General features: G+C 42.4%; 1 protein-coding gene across 11 annotated transcripts in view; it reads right to left on the minus strand.

The window, feature by feature from the left end:
- Window positions 1-26,229, minus strand: part of LOC144128802 (structural maintenance of chromosomes protein 3-like) — a 98,538-nt gene that overhangs the window by 9,109 nt on the left and 63,200 nt on the right. For 9 of the 11 annotated variants that reach the window (XM_077662522.1, XM_077662523.1, XM_077662521.1 and 6 more), the window contains 12 exons: window positions 25,764-25,908; window positions 24,152-24,305; window positions 21,584-21,733; window positions 21,074-21,143; window positions 20,643-20,724; window positions 18,055-18,246; window positions 16,053-16,127; window positions 15,268-15,382; window positions 12,473-12,630; window positions 7,761-7,844; window positions 5,957-6,100; window positions 1,593-1,751 (listed from right to left, as the gene is read on the minus strand). In XM_077662522.1, the coding sequence (XP_077518648.1) occupies window positions 1,593-1,751; window positions 5,957-6,100; window positions 7,761-7,844; window positions 12,473-12,630; window positions 15,268-15,382; window positions 16,053-16,127; window positions 18,055-18,246; window positions 20,643-20,724; window positions 21,074-21,143; window positions 21,584-21,733; window positions 24,152-24,305; window positions 25,764-25,908 (1,528 nt within the window). The remainder of the gene's footprint in view (window positions 1-1,592; window positions 1,752-5,956; window positions 6,101-7,760; window positions 7,845-12,472; window positions 12,631-15,267; window positions 15,383-16,052; window positions 16,128-18,054; window positions 18,247-20,642; window positions 20,725-21,073; window positions 21,144-21,583; window positions 21,734-24,151; window positions 24,306-25,763; window positions 25,909-26,229) is intronic. The other 2 variants (XM_077662530.1, XM_077662529.1) reach the window with 2 other exon arrangements.

Consider the following 26,229-nt stretch of genomic DNA (forward strand, 5'->3'; position numbering starts at 1 on the left):
AAGTATCCAGAGACAGAGTTCGAATTTCAATGAAATTACAGAATTATGCCCTAACAATCTTATTTACAGCACTCAAATTCGAGAATGGTGGAAAGTCCCCAAATGCCGCACAACCTATGGACAACAAATTCTCCTTAATACTCCTCCACGATTATGCTCAAGAAAAAGAAGGCATTAAAATATTCAGTATGCCCCTTTCATCCATGTGCCAATATTTCGCTGTGAATATGCATCAACAGTTTTCTTCATGCTTAATTTCAAAAACAAGTTCTATATTATGTCATCTTTTGTTTTATTCATGCAAAATCTTAAAAAATAATTTACATAGGCTTCAAAAACATTTGACTGATCTTGCTATTTTTGCTGAGTGTTGCGTCTTATATGCATTATATTGCCTTTTTTTTCTTCTTTTAGTTCTAAATGCTTGTCACTTTTTTTCTTTCTTGTTCCTTTTTTGTCTCTCACTCTGCTGCTGTGTAAGCCATAAGGGGGCCGAGGATTTCTCAAGCCGTAGATGCACGGCTTTTCTCTCAGCCTCCTTCCACTTCTTTGGGGAAAATAAAACATCCATGAATGAATGAATCAATGAATATCTAATAAAGAGATTATCCCCTTGAAAATCCTGTGTAAAAGTGCAGGAAATTGGTGCGGCATATTGAGCTTCAATTTTGTAGGTCGTTAGATGTATCGAACTGCGCACCGCACCCTTCCAAGTGGTGCTTCTCCTAACGATGCTCTTCAATGACTTAGAGTGCAGAGAAGAGTTTGCTGCACGGCCTTAGGCACCTGCTGGCAGCGCTATAGAGCTGTGAAACCTAGCGATGATGAGAACATTGGGTGAGCTTTTTGATGATGAGAACACTGGGTGAGGGTACTTTTCAATGTCTTGCACTAATTTTTTGTTCCACATTGCTGTCTTGCCATGAAGCCAACCTAACTAACAAAGCCTAGCGGCGCACCTCGCCTGGCGTTGTTTGCTGCCGAGGACGTTGCAGAAACCAACTGTCCCTCAGTGCTATTAGGTGATTGTAATTATAGCGTACAGGTGGTAGGTTTAGGCACCTCATGATAAGCGGTTGCTACTTCTAACAAGCTGTCCACTGAGGCTTCGATGTGAAGCTAGTTAGGCCTATCAACACCCAACGAGCATTGCCCTGCCATTGTGCTGGCGTGTGGCACGTCGATGCAAGGAGCACTCAATATATTGAACTATTTCGTGATCCCCTTTAAGTTCAATACATCCAGGTTCGACTGTATTGTGAACCACCACTTGAAAGGGTGTCTTTATTGCAAGAACAGTCTAGTACACCCAGTGTGTGCTGCTGAGAACAAAGACGAATGATGACGGTAATGAGTACGCACAGATGAAAGGAATGAAATTTACGGTTATCATTTCTAGTCATGGATTAGCGGATCTCAACTCAGCAAGAGAATGACCACAACCTGGTGATCCAGTACCCCAGCACCATGGCCACTTTCCTTATCACTTGAGAAAACAGGCTATGGCAGTCAGCCCTCCTGAGCCAGCAAGAATTTTACACTGTACCTCACAACACACAATACATTCTTCAGGTTCACTAATCAGTACTTGCCCGACCAAGTCGTCTTTTCTTATGGAGCACCATGATGGCATGACCTTGGGGAACAAACTTGCTAAACAGGTCCTTAAAGTAGCTGGACACTTGCTTCAGGGTGAATTCAATGTCGTTAAACTGCTGCTCTTTCTGGCTGTCAGTCATTTCTCCAGCCCTCTATAATGAGAAAACAGAAACAGTCACAGTTGATGCATGTGTAGTTGGCCCACTATGGCCCAACACAGTGCACTTTTCTTTCAGCTATACTAGTATTGTGAAGGTCGCACATTCCCCAAAATTTCAATGAAAGTGTATACATCATTATGTCAATGTTGGAAGCATACTCTAGCTGAGAAAATAATTTTTCATTTTCATAAAAATTTTCCTGATCGCTAATGCCGGGTAAGAAAGAATTTGTTTACAAAAAAAAATTCTACTACAAATTAGGCAATTAGTGTAATTTAAATGCACACATTTCATTTAATTTAGTTTAATTATAAGTGTTGCTGCCAGCAGTCAAACTCTGCACCACAATCTATTTGTCAATCTTGCAAGGTTGTAACAGAAACTTGTGCCATTCAAATTAAGAACTGACTATTATATTATTACCATCATCAACAGCAATGGCCAAACACAGCAAGAAAAGTTAAGCCCCAGACATGCGACAATAAAATAAATAAATATGACTATCCTCATGAACAGCAATAGTCAAACATAGCAAGAAGAGTTAAACCCCAGTTATGCCACTAAAGAAAAGCTCACTAAAAAACTAGAGCCACTCGCATCACTTACAAATACTTTTAGTGAGAAAGCCAATGATAAAACTAAACCAACACTGCATAACAATGCGTTACATGACATGGTTTATGCAAAAAGCATACAGGTGCTAAAAAGCGCAGACAACACACACACAAGGCAGGACTGCAGCGCCATTGCACTTTCGCACTATCTAAAGAAAGTGGCCAGCAGGTATAAGTCAATGTGGTTCTATCTGCTCCTTGCAAGCTGTTGCGCGTTTGCACCTAGCTTGAACAAAGTAAGAAAGGATAGGCAGTGAAAAAGAATCACCAAATCTGTGCCACTGATTGCACTGCTGACGTTGTGTATGTGTTGCCTCTAAGCTGCGGTCAGGAATATATCGGCCAGACATGTCAATGCTTTAACAAAAGAGTGAGGCAGCACAAGATTGCTATAAAAAATGGTTATGGCAGCCACATGGCCACTCACTGCAAAAGCTGCAAGTGTCGTCCAGGTTAGAGCGTGAAATCATCAAAGCTTATTACATCAAGCAGAGGGGTCATATCTCCATAAGCAAGCCATCTGTCTCGCTGTCGGAAGAAGAGATTAGTTTTCTCAGTGGTTCATTATCAGCGTTATAATCATTGCATGGTCCTTTTGGCACGTGTACCTTTGTTATTTCGCCGCTTGTATATGTTTTGCTTTTATGTTTGCCTGCTCGTGTGGTTATTAAGTGTTTTTTTCCGTGAATAAACTTAGTTGGAAGTTGGCGCCAGTTCTGTCTTGTGTGTGTGTTGTCTGCGTCTTTGAGCGCCTGTACAATTTTTGCGCAAACCATGTCATCCTACAACGAACTAGCTCAAATGAAAGTCTTGCTGAATACATTGCAGCCTTTCCTTCACATATAAAGTTAACAATCAAGGATTAACTACGGCCCCTCATTTCTCTACCATTGTCTGCTCTACTACTATTATAGACAGGTCATGAAAACGCCAACGTCAAGACCAAGGCCCACTTGCATCAGGCAAATTAGACAGTTTATAGTACCAAGTCTAGTCTTGTTCACAGTCTAGTCCACTGGATTTGAGTAAACGAAAGGCACATGACTGGCTGCATTTGTCCCATGAGAGAAAAAAAAAATGCAAACACTGGCTAAAACTCTCAGCTAACATTTGTGTTTGTCCTTTTACATGTTCGCACCAGGAAAAGTAAAAAGACAAACACGATTGCTAGCTGGCAACTGAAGCTTTTAGTTAGCATTCGGGTTGTTTTTTTTTTTCCCTCACGGTGCGGTCGAGGAGTCCACCTAAGAATGGAGTCGGTTATACTCCTGTCACACAGTATTCCTCGAAGGGCTTTCCAGCAAAGGCAGCTTTTTTCATGAAAGGAGCGAAAGCTTAAAGGAGCAGCGATGCAGCTACATGGTTCAGCCCAAAGGTGAAACAGTAGTTCAGGCTTAGCACCCGATGATGTGCTCGAGGCGGCTGAAGTGAGTGTATTAAAATTGAAGTCTTCGTTAAAGTGTTTAAAAAAATAAATTCTGTTCCTTTGCTGAGCTCAGACAATTTTTTTTTACAATTTATTCCTTAAAAGAACTGCAACAAAACTACAACAGCTACTCTCCTGAAATATGAGCATAAAATATAAACAACCATACAAAAAGCAAAGCCAGACACAACTTTTGTATATTTTAAGATGTTTCAAACATTGTCGGCTGAATCTATTTTTTTCATTGATTTACTTCTTGACTTTGGGCGGCACTGTGATCGCAGGTTCTCGAAGGCCGCGCCATTGAGCTCCAAAAGTCTCGGACGGGCACCTTTGCCTTCAAGGCCCTTAGTGGCAAAGGCGCAACATTTGTGCCATGTAGCTGCACTCCTTTGGATATAAGGAAGTGATCCTCAAAGGCCTTTGCGGTGCCCATGTGAAAGGGGTATTACTCCCAATTCTTTTGCTTAAATCCTGTGGATGGTCTAGACTGCGAATAGGGCTAGACTCGGAACTAGACTGTCCAATTTGCTTTGCGCATGCGGATCGAATTTCGAACAGCAGCTTGACCTAGAACAACCCACAAAACACATAACTTCTATAAAATGTCTTCAAACATCTAGCAACATCTAACTCTACATTGAAACGTTCAAAAAACATCTCAGCAATGAAGCTTTATCCACAAACATTTTTAAAACATACTGACAAAAGAGGTTTATTCACAAACGTTTTAAAAACACACTAACATATAAGAGGTTTATTCACAAACTCTTTAAAAAATTCTTTAAATATAAGTTTTTTCAAACGTTTTAAGAATTTCTCTGACGAGAAGTTTACTCGGGAACATTTTAGTGAGGTTTTTTTTAACAGAAATCTGTTCTGAACATATCTTTGCATGTGTGCCCGAGTACTTAATTGACACAAAGAAGGAAGCATCCTGCTACTTCCAGTTTTAATGCCAAGCACTTTAGCTTTTTTTTTATTGGACACATTATTTAATAAACTAAGGCAGAGAATGATGAAGCACATTTTCTTTCCTCATTTGCATGTATATTGATGCTGAAAAGGATAGCTGCCTGCCCTTTGCATTCCAGCTATACTGCAGATATCTGAGCAAACAAAATCTGTAGCTCTAAAAAAAGCATGACTACTAAACCTAATGAAACCCACTGGTTGATTTTAGAGGGTTATAAATATATAGCATATATTGGTCTTGAGTCTATAGGCTTCATATAAGCAGTCATTTACAAAAAATAAAAATGTCTAAATATGTCCTTAACGAGCTCTTACAAAGAAGTTTTCTAAATCTTTTTTGGCAGAGCATTAATTAGCAGGCATATAACACCCCTTTTTGCCTCACTGTCTCCAGGAAATCTGAAAAAAAAAAATTTCTTCTAGACATTACCGAATACTTTTGCAGAAATTTGTTATTACTCATTGTGTAGCCCTTGTTATGTGGGAAGGTACACTGTGTCTCAAACAAATCCGAACATTTATGAGGCTTCGAGTAGAAAATCTGCAGAAATAAAACCAGAAATATTATGGGACAGCCAATGTACTCAGCTTGCTAAACTTACGGCAGACATTTAAACATTTTCTGAGCAAACAGCACCAAAAGACTAGAAAGCTCTCTGGAACTCTTCTTTGTCTTGTTTCTTTATATATTCTTTAACCCCCATCCTCCTTTTTGATGTAAAAGTACAAGAGGGTGTGTCCTTATATGCCAGCATCCTCTTTGCTGTCAGATATTGTGCCATGAATTCATGCTGTCACCAATAACCTTGTTTGCTCATGAATAATGATTGGCTGAAATTGCTTGCTTTGTTTGCCCATGGTATGGAAAATGCCAACCTTTGTTGAGCCTTTTTGATGATAAATAAACTGACCACAGTTATGTCACAGGGTCTGTAAAGTGGCAGCAAAACCATCTGCAGTGAATATGTTTACTTGCCATAGGGCGTGAAATTAGCTTTCAGACCCATGCACAATCATAAGTCTTAAGACAGAAGTAAATTTGAAGAATACAATCTACAAGTGCTGATGACTGGGCAGCTCACTTATTTCCAAGATAACACGTTGACGTTGGTTCAGGGTCACAGAAAAATCTTATATGAATGACGTCATCATAAACGTGGGAATACAGTGCTCCTTCATACCCTACGAGTCAGGTCCAGATCACGAAGGTGCCTGCAGACATCGTCAAGCTTCCTTGAGGCCTCCTCGACGAGTCTTCCAGCCAAGAGGTCTGGGGGATCCATTCTGCTCAGGCTCGCTAGAAGCCGTTGCCGTTCATGGTCAAGCTGTTACAAGCATATGGGCACGAACTGGTTAGCATTGCCTGTCAGCAGGCGGTAGCTTGGTGTGCTGCGGCAAACTGACCCAAAGGGAAGATGCTGCTCTCGAGCTCACTGAGCTTGCTCAGCCACTGCGAGCAGTATCGCATCTGGCAGCTACATCGCCCAAATTCTGGCAGTGCACCTTCTCGTCACAAACGGTGGCTGTCACAGCCGTCCCTCAAAATATATATGCAGACTATGTACTGCTTCCTGTTTCGCTTCACCACCAGTGGTGAACCCGAGTATCAAAGTGCACTGCCATTCTTTGCTCTGCTTTCACTTGCTTCTAACCAAAATGTGTGTGCAGAGCTTTCTATATATATATACTCGAAAGATATATGATGTATATGAGAACAAATTAGCGCAAAGAGGCCTCTAATGGTACGGGGTGACTGCTAGGCCAACTCTCAATATTGCAGCATAGGGAAGGTTGGTAGAGAACATCCAAAAGCCATTTATAAATTGCATATTCAATGCATCGCTGCTCTGCAGCGGTTATTAATAGGGGATGAACAACCACTGTGAACTTGTGAAATGGCATGAAAGCGGTGTCTTCATTGCCACTAATCATCACCTACAGTGATCTGCTGCCAAATTAAACTCTTCTTTAGAAATTTTATTCTCGTCATGCAACACTTCCAACCCACTGGTAACCACTGGTAAATGCCATAGTCGACCAGGTGGTGACTCACATTTTTCTGTTCATTCCCTGAAGCTCTGCACTCGACATCTTCAACACACCTGAACATACACATCCTTCTATTTGGTGATTTCAGTTTTCTATCCACTGCCTGGTCTAATAGGGCTTTAACCATATCAAAAAATAACGATAAATCATTTTTGTTAACACCTGTATGACCTTTGGTTTAGTGCAACTTGTTTCCACCCCTACACAAGAAACAAATTATTCTTCAAACATTTTGATGTGATAGCGCTAAGAAGCTCATGTCGCAGAAAATCTGTCATTAGCGACGGCATCATTGACCGCGAGTGAAAAATTCATGAAGAATCCCCAGATAAGCAGCGTATGAGGATGATGAGCCAGCTAGGTCTGTTTCCTTTTAGCGTCGTCACAACCTGCCCACTGGAAGGTGAGAAAACTGCCCACCGTGGCAGGTGGCAGCTAAATTATTGATGGTACGCTTGGGAAGAGCAACCTGAGCCGCACCAGGCCCACCGCTGGGAGCACCTGCCATCGCAGGGCAATGGCGCATTGCTTAACTTATGCGACACTGCACCAGAAAGGGTATGAGGACTCCCAGGGGTCTACGAATGCAAAGTAAAGAATGACCTTCTGCATATATGGGAATTAACTCACTAACGCTATTGCGACATACCCTTAAGGAGCTGGAGTGTCCCCTGAAATTCTTTTTATCTAAACCTGCGTAACAATGCCTCTGTGCTTTATAACTGCAGTCCTCAGCAAAAATTACATATCACCCCAAGGAACCACTTCCCCATTCCAAAAAAGTAAAGCGCTATATTTCGTGTGACCTAATGCTTATGAAGAAGGCTGCTCCTTACATTTGAAAAACATAAATGCCCATCAGTGATTTTGGCATCACCGTAAAATTTAACTAGCATACTACTAGTACTTTAGCACTAGGCCGATTAGTCACAGTACCTGTGAACGGTCCATGCTTCGGTAGGCTTCTAAATTCTTGGAGACTGCTCCAAACATTCTGGCTTTCTTCTCGGCATCCTCCAGCTACACACAAAAGGGAATGAAGCAGTTGAAATGCACTCCTGATGAAGACAACTGGCGTCGTCAACACTGGCACAAAGTGTGCACAAATGCTCGTATAGCTTACAGTACAGCAGGTGAGATCATAACAAGCCGACAATAGTATTTGCAGTGTACTACCTCGATGGCAAGAAACGCAAACAACCAGGCGCCAACACGCTCCGCTGTTTCAATTTCTTTTTACCGCGCTTTTACTTTGGTGATAGCAAGAAGACCCTAGAATCGTCCATGATACACTCAAGGACGACTCTAACGTCTTTTTCGTACCACCCAGGTAAAAGCGCGATGAAAATAAATTCCAACAGTGGGACATGTTGGCGCCGGGTTGTTCACGTTTCTTTCCATCGAGGTAGCACAGGCAATGTACGGTGAGCTGGGATACCACCGCTATTTGTGACCCTACCACAGTTCTTTGGGACCCTACCACAAACACCCTAGGCCATGTGTTCGGGAATTCATACGATTTAACAGTTCATACTCTTATAATCACGGGCAATCTTCCAGTTAATACGTTCCCGGAAAACAAGATTGTCAGGCTGCTATGTTCAAAATTTTGTAAAATTGTACTCAAGTAATATGCATAACGACCAGGCACACATGTGTGGACATAAAAGTGGAGCGAAGCTGGAGGCCTGCGATATGGGCAGGAATGCAGTGGCAGACGCCTGCTCTCGTGGTTTCTCTGCAGTGCCTATGTACAAATGGAAGCATAAAAAAAAAAAAAATCAACAATGCACTAACATTACGAGCAGGCCCTTTGCACGGGGACTCAACATGAAGGGAACAAACTCAATAGCTTCTTTGTGGTGCTTAATAGCGCCTGAGAACTTGACTGAAGTGCTTACATACAAGTGAGCTGGGCCCTTGGTACATGAGGAGCAAGAAAGCTGCAACAGTCACAGCCACGACTGCTTCCCCGTGGGGCACTAGTGCAAGGGCACAAAGCATCAAAAAAATAACAATAACACTCTGGCAACTTTTCCCATTACCGTCGATGAACCGAATGTGTTGCGAATTCTCTGCTGCGCTAAGGACAAGGCAAATGCCGACTGAATTCTGTGAGCACTAGAAAAGGTGAAGTTCAGAACATGTGCCAAGAAATTCAAATTAGCATTTTTATGAAGTGTCAGTAGACGCCTTTGTACAAAATTAGGTAGTTTGGATTATACATTTTGATAATGCATCCTCTCCCACCCTCCCCACATTAAAAAAAAAAAAAACAGCAACAAGGTTTTACTGTGCCTGCACAGTACCTCCCCCATTTTGATTGAGATGAAATGCAAATGGTGCTATTGTGCATGTTCAAGATTTCTTCCTCCTCCTTCCTTCCTCCATGGTGTAGTTAAGTGGCATCACCCCCCCCCCCCCCCCCCCCCCCCCCCCCATGCTGACTCCGACCCCAATCCCGCTTTTACCTTAAAAAAAATCATCCAGTATCACCAATTTGGCCACGCAATCTTTCCCAAGCCCTGCAAGGGCCTCACGAAGGCAGAGGAGCGCTTACTCTTTTGCCTTTATACTAAAGCACTGCAGTGCCCGGCAGTCATCAAACATTTCGACCCTGCGTGCACAGGGGAGTGCCCGCACTGTAGGAAAAGTCTTTGGCCATTTACCACATGGTGTGGGCATGCCAATCAACCCCGCACATTCCCCTTATCCCCAACCCTACCCGAGAGGACTGGGAGGCGGCTCTGCTCGGCTGCTCTGACCTGGCGAGCCAAAAGGGCTTGGTCGGGGGCGCCCCAGCAGCAGCTACAGTTAATGGGCCCCTGTAATGAGCAGCCCACCTAGCGTTTGTAAGGAACGGACACTTAAGGACCGCTCCACTCGCTCCCTGTACATATTTTGAACATAAAGTTTTTCAGTCAGTCAGTCAATTAAAAACACATATCCAGCCTTTTCTGTGCTACTGCTACCCATTAAAATTTTCATACAGGATAATTTAGATTTGAACCACAAAAGGTCAAACTCTACTGTATTGCCACAGGAACACTGCTAGCAATGATTGTTTTAAAAGATCTGACAAATGCACTACCAGGAGTAGGTGCTTCTAGAAGTTATTCCTAGCAAAGTGAATGCCAGATGGACCCCTGGCTTCATTCATTCTTCAACTATGCAGCTTTCAGAACATGATAAAATGGAGGCTGTCTTATACAACAAAAACCAGTGGCCATTATGTAATGTTTATTAATGTGTTTGATAAGCTAATTTTCAGCTAAATACGAGCGAAGACTGAGCTGTAATTCACTCCAGCTGTTTCAATTTGCTGTGTAAAACAAATCAGGATCAGCCAAATTGTGTTGCACTATTACACTATGAATGAGCAAATCAGATCTGAACTTTGCCTTTTTGCAACAAATAAACAGCCAGCAATCTCTTTGCAGCAAGCTGTTCAATGGTGATTGCCACCAAACTTGGTCAGTTCAGGTTAATTCTTGATGCATACTCTGGATTCCACTGGCACTGGCTTCACGAGTTACAAGTGCATGTCACAAAGGATGCAGTTTCAAGGTATATATTTTCTTGAACTAGAGGTGACATGTGAACTTTATGATGCTAGTGTTAGCAGAGATTTAGAATACATTAGTTGGGGAAGCCCTGGCAATGAAAGGTTGCAGAGTTCCACTACCTGACATTTCTTTGCATGGGCACATCTTTCCTCCGGCAAGAAGGTATTAGCCTCACCTGGCAGTGTGTCCTCTATTGCTCCCAGCAGGCTTTGTTACTTTCAAAAGGTCAACATCATGAAACTTTTAAATAATAAACATTAAATCCATGATTTGCACATGTACAATATATATTTTGAACTGTGTACTAAAAGTGCAACATATTTAAAAATGTAATACTGTAATAATAGTGCAACACGTCATCACAGGTGAGTTCCGATTCTTGGAAGCAAGTTAGTTATAAAATACACCCATACCGTTGCTTACAACTCAACTACAGTGGAACCCCGTTCATACGTTTTTCGCCGGACCGGGGAAAAAAAACGTAACAGCCGGAAAAACGCAACAGTGAGGAAAGCTCCGAAAATGAATCAAAATGTGCAGTTTCAACTATAGACAATTTATTTCCACAGAGTGCGCTTAGGACTTAAAGAAATCCAGAATGGTGGCTTGCCGCTTTTGCCACGAGACTGCTTTGCTTTTGGGCGGAAGAGCGCAGCATTCCCCTCTATCTCGGCACGCTTCGAGATGATGCTGTTAAGCATCGACGGTGGGAGACCAAGGTCCTTGGCAATGTCGACTCTCTTCCGCGCTGGCTGCCTGTCGACTGCATTTAATGCGTCCAGCTTTTCCTCAAGGGAAAGCGCCTTCCACTTGCGCGACGCCTTCTAAGCACAAGTTCGGCGTTCACGAGGCTTAATGTACAATGACGATAGCACAATAGAAGAGGAGTCGACCCGTTCAACAACCATGCGGCGACCGTAAAAGTGAGAGCATTTTTCACGAATGGCCACCTAGTGGCGGTCTCTCGAACTGGCGTGCGGCTTCTTGCAGCCAGTTCCATAGCCAAGCCCGGCCAAAACTCGCCAAAAGTCAAAATGATGGTTGCAGCGCATTGCCTACTTCAGCCCAGGCGTGTTCGGGGTGCTAAGTTGCGACGTATTATGCGGGAACGTTTTCACAGCTACTACGTAACAACGGGGTTCCTTATAAATTGGATCCTATGGAAGCTATGCCGGGACCGGATGAAAACGACGTAGCAGCCGGGAAAACGCAGCAGTGAGGAACGTAAAAGCGGGGTTCTACTGTATAGGTTGGCCTGTGACCTTTTTACTCAACCTGACCTCGACAAATTTTGTATGAAATGTCAACAGAGTCATCAACATGCCTTGCAGTCGGCAATGTGAGAATTAGCCACTAAACAAGGTAGTGTTGCTTAAATTACAGTGGGAATGAGAGTCAAGTCATAACCATTAGCAGTTTCTGTCAGGTTCAGTATAATAGCAGTGCTGTTATCCTTTGCAGCCAGAATAACCACGCAGACTTTGTTTTCCAGAAACAACCATTTAGTGAAGCACTGAGCAAGGTCATCAGGCCCCTACATAGGCCAGGAGATTCGTATCAATCCCCCCTTGAGTACAGGGAAAAGACATAATTTTGTCTTTGTTCTGAGCTGAAAATTTCTAGCATGGGACACCAAGGTGTGTACTGTCGGCACTCATTACAAACAGCTACACGTCGTCCATGTGAAATGTGCATGGAATCACTCAAATGAACATTTAAACTTGTGCAGTGAGTGTATTAAGCCCTGAATGTTTGCAAAACCATTACCCATTTGTGTTTTCCAGAGTTCAGCATTAATTACATTCCAAACCTGCATTAGAAGTGAACCCCAGCTGCAATATGTGATGAAAGTGACTACCAAAGCAGCGCTCAACTGCTCGCGAGTGTTTTTGAATAACATATGACCAGCAAAACAAGCCAGGCAACCTCATGAAAATAAAATTCTCTGAATATAAAAATGCTTGTTCACGTAACAAATGCAAAATTCAAATACCAGGAGTATTTCAGCACGACAGCGTATGCATGCCCTCATTTCAAACTGTAACTGTCAGCATCCAAGATTCAAGAAGGTAGACTACGCACTGCAGCAAGTGTGCCTGCTCTCTTCATTGTGAGCGTCTCCATCTGCTTCGAGGCTGCTTCCAAGTCATCCCAGCTGCGTGAAGTCTCTTCAGACATCTCCTGAACATCACGCTCCAGGTTGAGAATCAAAGACTGAGCATCTGTATTGTTCTCAAGTTCTGGAAGTGTCACAAAAAAAGCCATTACTATCATTCATTGGCAAAGCATGAACTCATGACTGGCAACTCTTTTGCTTCAAAACTTTCAAGAGCGTTACGAATGGCAATATAAAGCCTGAGAAAAAATTAAAGATGGTCCTTCTATATATATATATTATATTTGCATTTCAAAACAGAGCAGTATATGTAGCTTGAATGTAGCTGACAGGATCTTCCATTAAAAAGCACATTTGCTAGTTAGGCAAAATGTGGCTCCATGATTGAAAAAGCATGTCTTTATATCATACCATATCCAGCCTTACAAGATTCCGTGATGTTCAAACAAAGCTGTGAATTGAGGCAATGTTGGTGGCTTTTTTGTGAAGGAGATGAAATTCAGATTTAAAAAACTAGACTAAATATATTCCTCTAGACACTGCATGCGTAACTTATGTGCAAAAAATATTTGAAAGGCAGATCAAAATGTGTGTTTCACAATGGTACAAAGTACAGTAAAACCTCGTTAATTCGAACTCGAGGGGGACCGGAAAATTGTTCGAATTAAGCGGAGTTTGAATTAACGAGCGGGCGCTAAAAAAAGTGGCCATCACGCCCGGCAGCACGGGCCGAAGCTAAAAAAAAAAGGCATATTTGAGATCGTTATCTCTTACTACGCGCTACTACACATTTGCGGCGGGCGAAGGAAATAAAGTTAATTTGTTTATGCGGTTGGAGCTAACATCAAAATGCATTCGCGTAAGCAGCAAGCTTAATGATTAAATATGACACTATGCTTCAAAAACATGTTTATTAACAGCAGATTGGCAAAGCATATCAAAGAGAAAAATAATCGGTGATGCGCATTTGTTTTCGTTTTCTTTGCCGTGACTCGACAAGCATCGTCTGCAACTTGCCCAACAGCTCCAACGCAGCGTCCGAATTATCATCGGCGGAGAAGTAGCGCGCAGCCAGATTGAGTGCTGACGCTGTTTCACATGCACTCGGGGGTGGCAATGGATTGTCGCCTCGGTCGGACTCGTCGTCGCTGTCAGCTGTGCTCGCCGCGCCGGAGTTGTGCGGCATCTGGTCACCGCAGGCCGCTTCAATAATCTCGGCATCGCTTAACGGCCCCAATGTCTCCACGCCGCTGTCAACGTCTACGAAGCTTTGGAAGTCAACACCCTCCGATAAAGCAGCGTAGGCAGGGTGCAGCGCGACGGAGTCATCACACTGAGCATCCAGCTCTGCCGTGCTGCAGGCTTCTGGGCCTTCAATGAAGCCGCACTTTCGATAACAGTTCGCGACTGTGTCCGCCTTAACAGCATTCCACGATGATGCCAGCATGTGGCAGGCTCCGAGGAGATTGACGTCGTACGATTTGCCGCTGTCCATACACACAAGAATCCGCTCTAGGAGGTGGCGCCTGTACAGTGTTTTGAGGTTTTTAATAACCCCAAGGTCCATAGGCTGCAGCACAGCCGTAGTGTTTTTCAGCAGAAATGCCAGACGGATCGCCTTCAGTCCGCTGATGTCGCAATGGGCTGAACAGTTGTCGACGAACAACAGAACATTCCTGTTCTGTGCCGCGAACATCCTGTCGAGTGTGCGCAGCCAATCCGTGAAAATTGCTCGCATCATCCACGACTTTCTGTTGAAAGTATAATCAACGGGGAGAGTTTTTAGCCCTTTAAAGCAGTGAGGCTTCGCTGCTTTGCCTATAACTAGCAAGCGGCACCGTTCCGTGCCAGTCGCGTTTGCGCACACCAACACCGTCACTCTTTCCTTGCTTCTCTTCCCGCCTGAACACGTGTCGCCTTTGTAACTGACAGTCTTGTTCGGCAGCAACTTAAAATAAAGCGCGGTTTCATCTGCATTGAACACATCGCTGAGCGAGTAATCGGCAAGGTAGTCCTTTAGTTGACCTGCTGCAACGGCTTGCGCCGGAGCCACCGTGGCCGGAGCATAGGCGGCGCCCGCGGTAGGGTGGCTACCCGCGTGGCCGTGCGTCAGCCAAAAATAGACAAGCCAATGCTTCGACGCTCCGGCAGCGAAAACCTGCTACGGCATGCACCGGAGGGTTGGTTCGGGCAACAAAATTCACGTCTCACCTCGTGCGTGCTGATTTATTTTTTTCTCATCATTCTGCATTTTTTTAAATTTTCAGCGCATTGTATTTGCTACGAGGTGACTTCTATATGCGAGGAGCAATGCCAGCCATCGGCGCCTAGTTCGAATTAACCGACGTGGATACCGGCATATTCGAATTATCGGGAGTTTTGACCCATTGAAATACACAGGGCTTTGCCGGGACCCGGCCGTCAGTTCGAATTAACCGGAAGTTCGAATTAAGCGATTTCGAATTAACGAGGTTTTACTGTACTAATGTGGTGGAATCTACAAAACACATCTCCAGCAGAAACAGTTCTGCACTGGAATTCATTTTGAACAAGACAAGTCTGGACATGTGTTGCCATGGAATACTACAAGAAGCAATAAGCATGTTTTTCATCAAAACTAAGAATGGCTACTTGACATGCAAGTTAAATCTCAATTGAGAAAAAGAATGCACATCGGTGCACTTATGTGCACTGAGACAGGAGCTACAGATCAAAATTACTTTAATTACAATGAAGTCTTTGCACTTAATCGCAGACTCACCTGCAATTTGATTTTTCAAGGAATCCCTTGTTTCCAGAGCAGCAGCCAGTCTCATCTTTGATAGCTCAAACTCCCTTTCTAGGGCAACCTTTCTGTCTTCAAGGGCTTGTCTCTCCTGTAGCAAAATCCAGTTAGCACAGGTTAGAAGTTCTTTTTTTAGGATTTTGGAAAAAGGAAAGAAGAAATAAAATTTTTGTATATATGGTGAAGTAAAGTATGTGCATAGGGTTTTTATTTTTTGTAGGAAGAAAAAGCAAAGGACTGAATTTGGAAAAAAAACATACCATGCATAAAGAAATTAGCTATGCGGGCCAGTTGCTAAAAGTTATGTGGGGTTTATTGGCACACAAGCAACAAAGGGTACCGTGCCTTAAACACAAGGTCAGATCATACTTCTCTTTAAGTTAGTACAACATAAGAATACAGCAAGTAACTTTTAAAAGATAAGGATAAATATAGAGATTTCAAACAGGGCACTGCATTATGCAACTGCAAAACAGCACTTGGTAACACTGGCCACGGTCTGTGGCAACCTGTATTACTCTGCTGGTCAATTACAACAGTGGACAAAATCAACTTTTTAAAGTTTGACTGTATCAAACAAGCCAGAGTTCATGAAACTACACTGGTACATGAAATTAGTGTGAATTTTTGCCCCCAAAACAGTACGCGAATCACATACATTTGCAGCCTACATGTACAAAGCAGGATCTCGGGTAGTAAAAAAAATTTCACATGAATACAAGCCTGGTTATGCATGCAGCATACTGTAGGAAGGCACCTACTCTGTTCAGCCGGTCACGCTCAGGAAGCAAGTAGTACTTCAGAGTAGATTCTTCATTGTTTTTCTTGTGGAGATACTGAAAAGTAAAAAAAAAAAAAGATGTGAAAAACAGCAGCCAGTCTATTCTAAGCACAAAGGTATAATAAAATCCGTCATTATTGATTAAAATAAATTTTTAATGAAAACATACACTGAAGAAAAAATGTGAATCCAGAAACCTTACCAAAAATCAAGAATGGAAAAAGCTATGCCTACTTGGAAGTGAAAATATTGAAGGCTTTGAATATGTAACCAGATATACTTTTATAAGAAAAACAATGATTTAGAAAGGACAGCTTACTATGTGAGCACAGAACTTGAACCTGTGCAAAAAAGCAGAAAAAGTGCTCTCCTTAAACATGAAAAAAAGAAATGAGCATTAGCTCGATTATTGAATAACACCAGTCGTGTCATTCATGTATTTTATTTGTTACTCATTTTGCAAGGCACCGTGCAGGTTGCACACTGTTATGCTGTGTAAACAAGTACACATTTCTACACATGCCATGCTTTTCTTTTATGGTGCAGATTCAATCTAGCTCTGTTCATTGCAGTTGTGGAAACCATACACTTTTTTAAGAAGCAAGGGCAACATTTGCCCATTTATGTTTTTATGAAATCTTTTTTTCATACCGAAGAAATATTGAATCCAATATTAGAAAGCATTTTTTCTCGGTATTCGTATTTCGTTCATATTAGAAAATTTAAATATTCACACACTGTCATAATTGCAATTCATCATCATAAGAACTGGATCCTCAACTGACAAATTTAAATTAAAAACTAGCCAGTCAACCTGTTATTGCGTGTTAAAAGAACTCCATCGTGGCACAGCTACTCCAGGGTCCAGTTTCCCCAGTTTTGAGACAAACAGTGCCACTTAGGGACACAAACAATCTGGTTAAACTGTTGAAGCGGTCATAAATTTAAAGCAAAAAAAAAGAGGTGTGTAAATATTCTACACATAAAAAGACACTACTGTTGATATATAAAACTTGGTACACTGTCAAGTGACTTTGAAACAGTATTTTTGTTACAATAGGTTAATCTACAAGGATAAGTTTTTCAGGTGTGAAGTGGTCATATCAATTCTCACAAGACCTTGGCCAAATCCAACTTCCCCAGAAGTAAGAAACAGAGCAAAAAAATATATATACACAGACTTCAAGCGAGAGACAATACTTTAATTTTTTTGGTTCCTAACTTGGTTACTGCTGACTGGCCTATCACTTTGAAGATGAACCAGAAGAAAAATCTTTCACTCAGTCTTTTGGTCCAACTTCAAGAGATGACCACTCCAGCCCTAACCCACCCGTCCGCACCCTTGCCTTATTCACTTTACATTTACCCCTGACGACGTTAGCCAAGAGAGGAAGCCAAACTCACAAAAATAATGAATAATTGCATTATACTAGCACAAGAATTTATCTCGTCACCAACTTAAGTATCGTCTCACCGCAATCACCATCACAAAGTAGCTGTTCCGGCATGCCACACTACTTCATTTTCTATGTAGTTTATACAAAAAACATGTCTTCCTGCATCGACAGCAAGCATTGATAACATCAGTAACTTTGATTCTGTTCTATTTAACGAATCTGAGCTCAGTAGAATTGTTAACTGTTTGATTAGTCACACGTTATGGCATTATTCTATTTCATCAACCTATTCTCCTTTATAACGCTTCGACCCTGAGAGTATATGTAAAAAATGTAAATAAAAAAATAAACAATGCATGTTGCAGGCATGACAACCTAGCCTTGCCTGCACTGCGTTGTCAGATATTGTCCTAGTCCCTGACACACAGACAGACGTGAAGGTAGCCAACACATTTACTGTCATTACAGAACCAATCATTGTCAGTTACTTAAGGTGCATGACACAACATACTGATCCAGATGTTCAAACCAGATGTCAACGAAACAACGATTCCATCCCTTGCCGTCCCATCTACAAAGGCTCACCTTCAGCCTCTCTTCCTTGACTAGCTTCAGCTTCTTGTTGAGCCTCTGCAAGCTTCGTGTGCTCTCCAAGAGCTTCTGCTCAGCACTCGCGGAGAGGTGCTCCACACGGTCACTGGAGCGTTCCTCGAGCAGGGCCTTCTTCTGATGCTGGTAGCTCGCTGCAGTCTCCAAACGTTTGTGCAGGGCTTGCTCCTGAAAGGAGGAGAGGTGCTGCTCAAAGCCCTGGACAAAATGCTAGCATGAGATCAGGCACATCTGAACTAGCCAGTGCAGCCAGCGCACTACACATAATGTCACACAGCAGTTGGAGCACTTGGGCAAAGAGGGCGCTGATGCACTGAAAAACAAACTGTGTTCCTGGGGTCCCTTGCAACCGAGCCTGGTAACACCGATCATGATGCATGCATTCAACCATCATCGGAACCAGAATGCTTGTCACTCCCAACTACACTCCATTTAAAGATGAATAAGAAGTGTCCAGACCATGCACTGAAAACAACTCGAGTTATCACATGCACTGCAGAAGCTGTTGCACATGGTCAGGATCACCTGAGAGTAATCTGATCGCATCTCGCATGACAAACAAAATGATAAGGGCGCATTCCAGCAGCAATAAATTAGAACATATGAACAAAAGAAAGCATAATAAAGTTTAACCACAATATGAGAAACAGGCATAGGAACACAACCACAAGGGCAACCGGTGAACAACTACTGCTTTCGTCCACTGAACAAAGCCAAGCATTTAAAGGCAGGAATTTACCTTTCTCCATGCCTGAATATGTTCAGGCTCCAATCATAACAGGTCCCCACAAAGCAATACCAAGAATAACAAGAAGGTTTGAAAAAGCTAGCCTCACACACACTGTGCATGCAACAGCTGGTGCTGCTGACATATATATATATATCTGTGCAGCAAGTGAAATGGCAGCAGTCAGGGCATGCCTATAAAAAACTAACTGAAGAACCTTTTTATTCATCCTTTTACCTTTAATGCCTTAAAACCTCACGAGCTTGACAGCTCAATTTTACCTGCTGTAAAGTGTGTTCGTGCTTATAATCGCATAGTGCTCTGGTTTCTTTTTCAAAGGTAGTTTCGGCTGCACCACGAAATCAGAGATGCATTAAAGAGCTGCCTCATTGACTGCAATAAGTTGAGTACCATCAGCAACGAATGAAACGTGAACAAGAAAATCGAGGTAGCAACAAAAAAAACACCAACATATTAGCTCCTGGAGTGAAAATACAAGTGAGGTTGATTAACACTTCTGAAAACTGAAAAAGAGTCTTATATATAGTTAATATAATCTGAGCTCGTATGGAGGTTTCCCTGGCTAAGAGGTTCTTATTTTGCTGGTCGGGGCTCAACTGTCTTGTTCGCATTTCATTTCATGCTGATAATACATTCATTGAGAATCATTTTGTGCCCAAAACGTAAACAAAAGTATTACATAAAGGTGCATCATCATCACCATCATCATGATCAGCCTGACTACGCTCACTGCAGGGCGAAGGCCTCTTCCATGTCTCTCCAATTAACCCTGTCCATTGTCAGCTGCGCCCACCCTATGCCTGCAAACTTCCTAATCTCATCCGCCCACCTAACCTTCTGCCGCCCCCTGCTACAATTGCCTTCTCTTGGAATCCACTGCGTTATCCTTAAGGACCAGTGGTTATCTTCCTTTCACATTACATGCCCTGCCCAAGCCTATTTCTTTCTCTTTGTTTTGACTACAATGTCATTAACCTGCGTTTGTTCCCTCACCCACTCTGCCCATTTCGGATCTCTTAAGGTTATACCTATCATTTTTTCTTTCCACAGCTCGCTGCGTTGCCCTAAACTTAAACTGAACCCTTTTCAGTGGCCTCCACATTTCTGCCCCGTAGGTGAGTACCGGTAAGATACAGCTGTTGCATAGTACTTTTCTCCTGAGGGATACTGGCAAACTGCCATTCATGATCTGAGAGAACCTGCCATATGTGCTCAACCAAATTCTTATCCTTCTAGTTACTTCCCGCTCATGATCCAGATCAGCTGTCACTACCTGCCGTAGGCAGATGTACTCCCTTACCAATTCCAGCACCTCGCTTCGTGCTGATGAAGGTATAATTTACATGCAAATATTCTCAAACAAACATGTAAATAGGGAAGTGAGACTGATACCCCAGATTTTAAGCCAACATTACCAACCACATGTAAATAAAGAAGCAAGCAATACACACCAGTGAATACGGCACATTCCTGATTACATCTGCCACACTGTATCACTGTATAACACACAAAAAATACTATGTTGCTCCAGCATGCTCATTCATTCATTCAGACTTCAGACAATAAGCATCATCCACAATGACCTTCATTCAACTTCTCCACACTCAATTTACTAAGCAATATTTAATATTTCATCAGGAGTTTTATTCCTAATTTCTAACAGGCAGCGACTGTCAGACAGAAACGAGCAAAGAATGTTTTGCTAACAGGTCTCGTCAGATAGAAGAAATAAGAGTTTAACGTCCCATCCATGATTCATAGCACACCTCCACAGATGGAAACACCCTAATGCCCTAGTCTGAGGACAAATGCTTACCTTTGTCTTAATGCCATCCTCAATTTGCGACAGGCTCAAGCGAAGAGAAGTCAGCTTTGCTTCACAGCTTGAAACAGCATTCCTACATGCACAGAATGAACTTCTATCAGGAGGCAACATATATATATATATATATTTATCTATTTTTTATTTTTTGCTCAGTAGAGATGTAGCAACAAGACCCATTCCTGTGATTCTGCTCTACTATTAGCGAATGCAATGAGCATCCAGTCAGAAGAGCAGTAACATGCAGTGTCACTCATCGACACATTCCTGCTGCTGCATTTATTCAGTTAAAAGTTGTTTAGAATCACTTACATTAAGAATTAAGAGCAAATTTTGAGCTAAGGACTACAAATTTCAGCACTATGCTAAAGAAGCATGCATGGCAAAAAACATGGGTGGAAAGTAGAATGCTGAGCTTTACTCACATGTTTCGTGCGACTTTCATGTCCAGCACTTGGAGCTTGCTAGAAATTTCAGTGCATTCAGCAGCATGGCCTTTTCTTTGCTAAGGGAACCAAACTAGTCATTTTATAATTTCACAGCAGAAAGCACACAAAGTGTACCCAAGTCGCCTGTGTACAGACAGCCTAACTGTTGTTTTATTCCAACAAAATGATGTCTTTTTTGGTTTGCTGAACACGACATAAAGAAAAAACTGTTTTCACATGCCAATACACGGCATCAATTTCTATTAATTCATATGAGGTGCCTGTCCAGAGAGCCGACACTTCACTGACTTGTAGTGTCACTGTCTCGACGAAAACTCAGAACAGCTGATCATTCGCCACTGACTGGCAAACATTAGCATTTCCCTGCAAGTGGCAACAGCTGCTGCAAGAGGTACTGCATTGACATCAACTGCAAAGCTCAGACACTTACTTCTTGTACAAAACAGACAAAAAAAGAGGTTGCAGAGTTGGTGCTAAAAAGGATACTGCAAACAGCACCAGATGACTCGTTTAGCGAGGATTCAGCTGACTGAAGGACATCAGATAGCCGGCAGAATTCCTCGTAAACAGTAAATTCATTTTTCTTGGGGTCACGGTAACCACCTGTCATAGCACCCCCGACCCTCACTATGTCACCTGCGTAACAGGAGAGGACAGAAGACAATTTCATCCCAACCCTGCTCCCTCACACAGCCTGCCACAAGCGTTGAGAACAGTAATTCAAACACAAATATTTGAAGCTTTTATTCAACAGATAAGCAGCCACACATTGATATTGATTTACTAATGAAAACCAAAGCTAATTTGCAATGATTAAAACTAAAACCTGTAGCCTCCAGTCTGACCTGTGTGGCATCTGTGCGTGTCAGCCACTGGCTTTGCTAATGCTGAGATGATGAAGGGGTGTAATGATTGCAGTCAGGGCTTTCATTTTTAACAACAGCCCCAAACTTCTAGCCACATAAAATGAGAAACCTTCTTGCATTTACTCCCTTTGACTACCCTCTTGCTGGATTGATATTGGGCAAAGCATTAGGTCACATGCACTCTTTGAAACACTCGGGGATGACGTATACAAGTGCAAGTGTCTGTTGCGGAGGGTCCCCCCAAATCATATTCATATTTCAGAGTGTCTTGTTTCAAGCGCCTTTTAAAAGCAACGTCACACCTACTTTTCTGCCATACTGATAATGAGTAAAATATTTTGCACCTGACGAGGTGGTTTTTATTGAAGGCGATGATCAGTTTCAAACATGCCTTTGCATCGGTGCTTTAGACATGCTCTATATGATTGTTCTATTTGCTTTTGTGCATTTGTTTAACTCTTTGTGATGAAAGCACTTCAAGAACTCTCTTTTCTAACTTCTGCAATGTGCATAGTTTGTTACAGGTTTCCCAGACTATTTTTCCTCTTTCCATAACCAGAGGTTGCTCTCTAGGCTGTGTTTGCTTCTAAGGACACTGTCATCATCTGGATGGTCACATATTATTACACCCATTGGCTAAGCTTTTCAGTACTGATGCATGCACTATAATAAATCGCACATGTTCGCGCTGGTTATTGAATTACTACACAATCCTTACAAGCTTTAGAGGATTCTGTGGTGCTAGCCAGTCGGCAGAAATTGTCAAAATGTGCTCCAGTATCCCCGCTCTGTGCACATATTCAATTCATAACATTTCTATTATTGTCTCGATTGCAGTGGAAAGGCACCAAGGAACAATGGAGCATAAAAAATCATTTTTTTTCTAATGATGAAGGCACTCACTCAATGGTAAACACAACAGTAAGGGCTCTACAGAAAAGTAAGTGCATCTCATTTAACATGACCATAGGCATTAAAGTATCATGCATGCTAGCGCTCACATAGTATTCATGTAATTCAAGCCTGCAAAAATGACATAACCAAAAATTCTATTTCAATTCACAGAGACTTGCCAGAGCTCAATAACGTAATGCATGCGCATTTGACAAACATTGAGAATGTCAGAGCAAGGCGAAGAACTATTCACAAAATTGACCTGAGGAACCAACTGGCCTATGGCCACACCTTTACATGTTACACAAACTTGTTCTGAAAGAAAGAGTGAAGATTAATGAAATATTTAACTTACACATTTACACCATGTCATGAATTACTGCTGCCCATCAGTTTTCCTAACTACCTATAGCATCCACTGGAAGTGTGACAGCACATTTAACTGGTGTCAACAAGCTGCTAAGCTTTCAAAAGTTAGAGAGCCACTGCCGAAGATTCACATGCCTAATAGCGAGGCAATTTCAGATACGATCATATGCAAAAGATGGCTTGGACCTACCTAAAATTTTTAACTAGAAATAATGAATCTACGGTTACTTCTGTCCAGAAAAAAATTTGCACCATTGATATCGTCAACCGGCTTGCAACAGTGTTGTGGATACAGCATATCTAAAGAGACCTCTCTTACAAGGCGCAACACATCTTATGTTGTTTTACTGGAAAACTTCATAATTACGCCAACCACTATGCGGGTAACAAAGACTCACTACATTATAATACTGCTCGAATTTAGTCTGCCGCAATGTGAGCATTAGTGTCAGATGGGCGACCTCAGCAAATCTAACTCAAGTATTACCTGAAAAATTTAGGATAAAGAGACTGCAACAAAGATATGCAAACAGACATTCCACTTCCCTTTGAAGATGCTAACCAGAGCTCTATCTTCAGCCATATGTCGCGAACCTATTGGGCACTTGGCTTCATGTTTTAGTAACAGCTTCACTGATCGGTCCAGAATTTGAATCTTTCAAGTTTTCTTGCCATCTGTCGCACTCAGATTAACTGTTCACAGCAGCTCAGTAGTTGTGCAGCCAGTAGTCGATGCCAAATCCTACGGGCAGCAACTCATCAGCTAACATAAAAAAGCTGGCCACAGGAGCTGCCTGGCTCTAAAGCCAGACACCTGTGGTAGCTACAATTAAAGAACGCAGCCAGTGTAACACGCACTCTTCGTCTCTACGGTGCGATGGCTAGAAAGTGTGCATGCCATGCAAGTGGATGCCAAAATGCCCACCTTCGGGTGTGACACAGTTGGCCCTGTACTTGCGGCATGCCTCCTGGGCAACTTCCAGGTCGGGGCAGAGAAGCCAACTGCCCAGCCAGTAAGGGAGAAGGGGTGCCAGGTCGGCATTTGTGCACTGCACCATATCAATCAGGCGCCTCACACCCTGCATGTGAGAACACGTTTCCACTGGCAGTGGCCGCGAATAGCCAGCTCTTGCTTCAAGTACGAAAGGATTTTAGTTGCACCAAGTAGCACAGTTCCAGCCAAAATTCTATTCATTTATAAATACTATGGTCTTGAGCAATGAGCACACAGACGGATGCCTACACTTCAACAATAACACAAGAAAAAAAATTAAGCAAGAAAGCCGTCACTGATATCCAGGGTACACCTCAAATCATATTACTAATGAGTGTAAACCTGAACACGCCTTAACGTTCAAGCAACCAGTACAGATCAACGTAAATGACAGTGTAAATCAGTGAGGAGTTTATTTTAAAATAAATATACTCTTACAGGGTGCCTTGGAATGTGTAAAGCATCATAAAGTTTTATTCAAATATGGTTCATAACCCAACACGTTAGGTAATACATGCAAAGAAAACCAAGCATCACCGTTCAGTCCAGAGCGACGCGAGGTTGACATGCTACCGACCGAGGTCACGAGCCCATCAGCACTGCGGCACTGTGGCAGTTGCTGTGCACACTGTGGCAGTTGCTTGGCACTTCAATTTCGGTCCTATTTGTAACTACATATGAGCTGCAATTTCTCCTTAAGAGGCCCCTATTGGATGCGACAGGTGGGACACACACATATGCTGTACAGGCTGGCCCCCCTAGAACACTGAAGCAAAGCTACAGAGAATAATGGCATTATGTGTTATTCAAATCACTGGGCTTTGTTCTTATGCTGTGCTTTTCCATGCCAGTTTGTAGTGCTCTTGAAAAATGTATGTATTACAAAATGTTAAATAAAAAGGCCTTCAAGGTTTAAATAACTGGTTATCTGCATCTAAGAGTGGGGCAAGTTCTCCCATGGTTGAGTTAAAGTAAGAGCAACTCAAAACAAGCAAATACATTAAGCCTTTTGTCAGCATAATAAGGTTGCAGTAGTGCTAAAGTTTCTTGCTTAAGACTCGAACTCAGGGCCCTTTAGTACTCTGCTGGACATGAGTTCCTTCCTGCATAACAGTATGCGAAAGCTGAACCGAGATCACATGAACCGAGCTCATTGTGACATTGCACCTATTAGAGGGCACATTTTTTGTATTTGAGTACAACACCAGTAAGGCACCAGTGCCATCTATTTAAGGCACTTGACAGAGGACATAACTCAATGACACAGGCAACAGTGCCGTGTTTTGACTCAAGGTGAACATAAGAAGTGTCCATTCAAACATTGCCTTGAATAGGCCACACTGCGAGCATAAGAGGACTGAGCTGTATATCGCATGCATGTGCATTAAGTTAAGTTGCTATTTGTCTAGCTGCAGTGGCAACGCATGCACCAAAACCTTGGAACAGAGGCATGTTTGTTTTTCCTTCTACAAAATATGGCCACTGCAGGCAGGAACATGCACACACACAAAAAAGAGACAAGTGCAATAGAACTACCACATACATCATCCTGTGGATCTGGGTACTGTTCTCGTATGCGAGTCTTGTCCAATGCTTGAAAGCCAAGGCAGCCTGGAACTTCCAAGTCTCTGAACTTGTGCAGGAGGACTGATGCAGACACGCTACTCTTCACCAGGTGAGTGAACAGCCTGCAGCCAAGAAAAATCAGGGCTCATTTCACACTTTACACAATGGTATGCTGTGAAATTGACAAAGCAGCAGAAAAATTATATGATTTAAGGTATTGATGTGGGAAAGATAACTCTTTCAGTTTGATTTGTGTATCTCTCTTCATTCATCCTGTTTTAGCACTGTTCATCTCAATTTTTTTCCAGTCATGAAGAAAAAGAAAGAAAACGAAGGACATACAATTTGCACACTTTGAGCACCCACATTTCTACTACTGGTAAACAACAACAAAAAAAATCTTTTCTGCTGACTGCACATAGCTCAATAGACTATACATAGCC

Source organism: Amblyomma americanum, chromosome 4 (assembly GCF_052857255.1).
Source record: "Amblyomma americanum isolate KBUSLIRL-KWMA chromosome 4, ASM5285725v1, whole genome shotgun sequence".
NCBI lineage: Eukaryota > Metazoa > Arthropoda > Arachnida > Ixodida > Ixodidae > Amblyomma > Amblyomma americanum.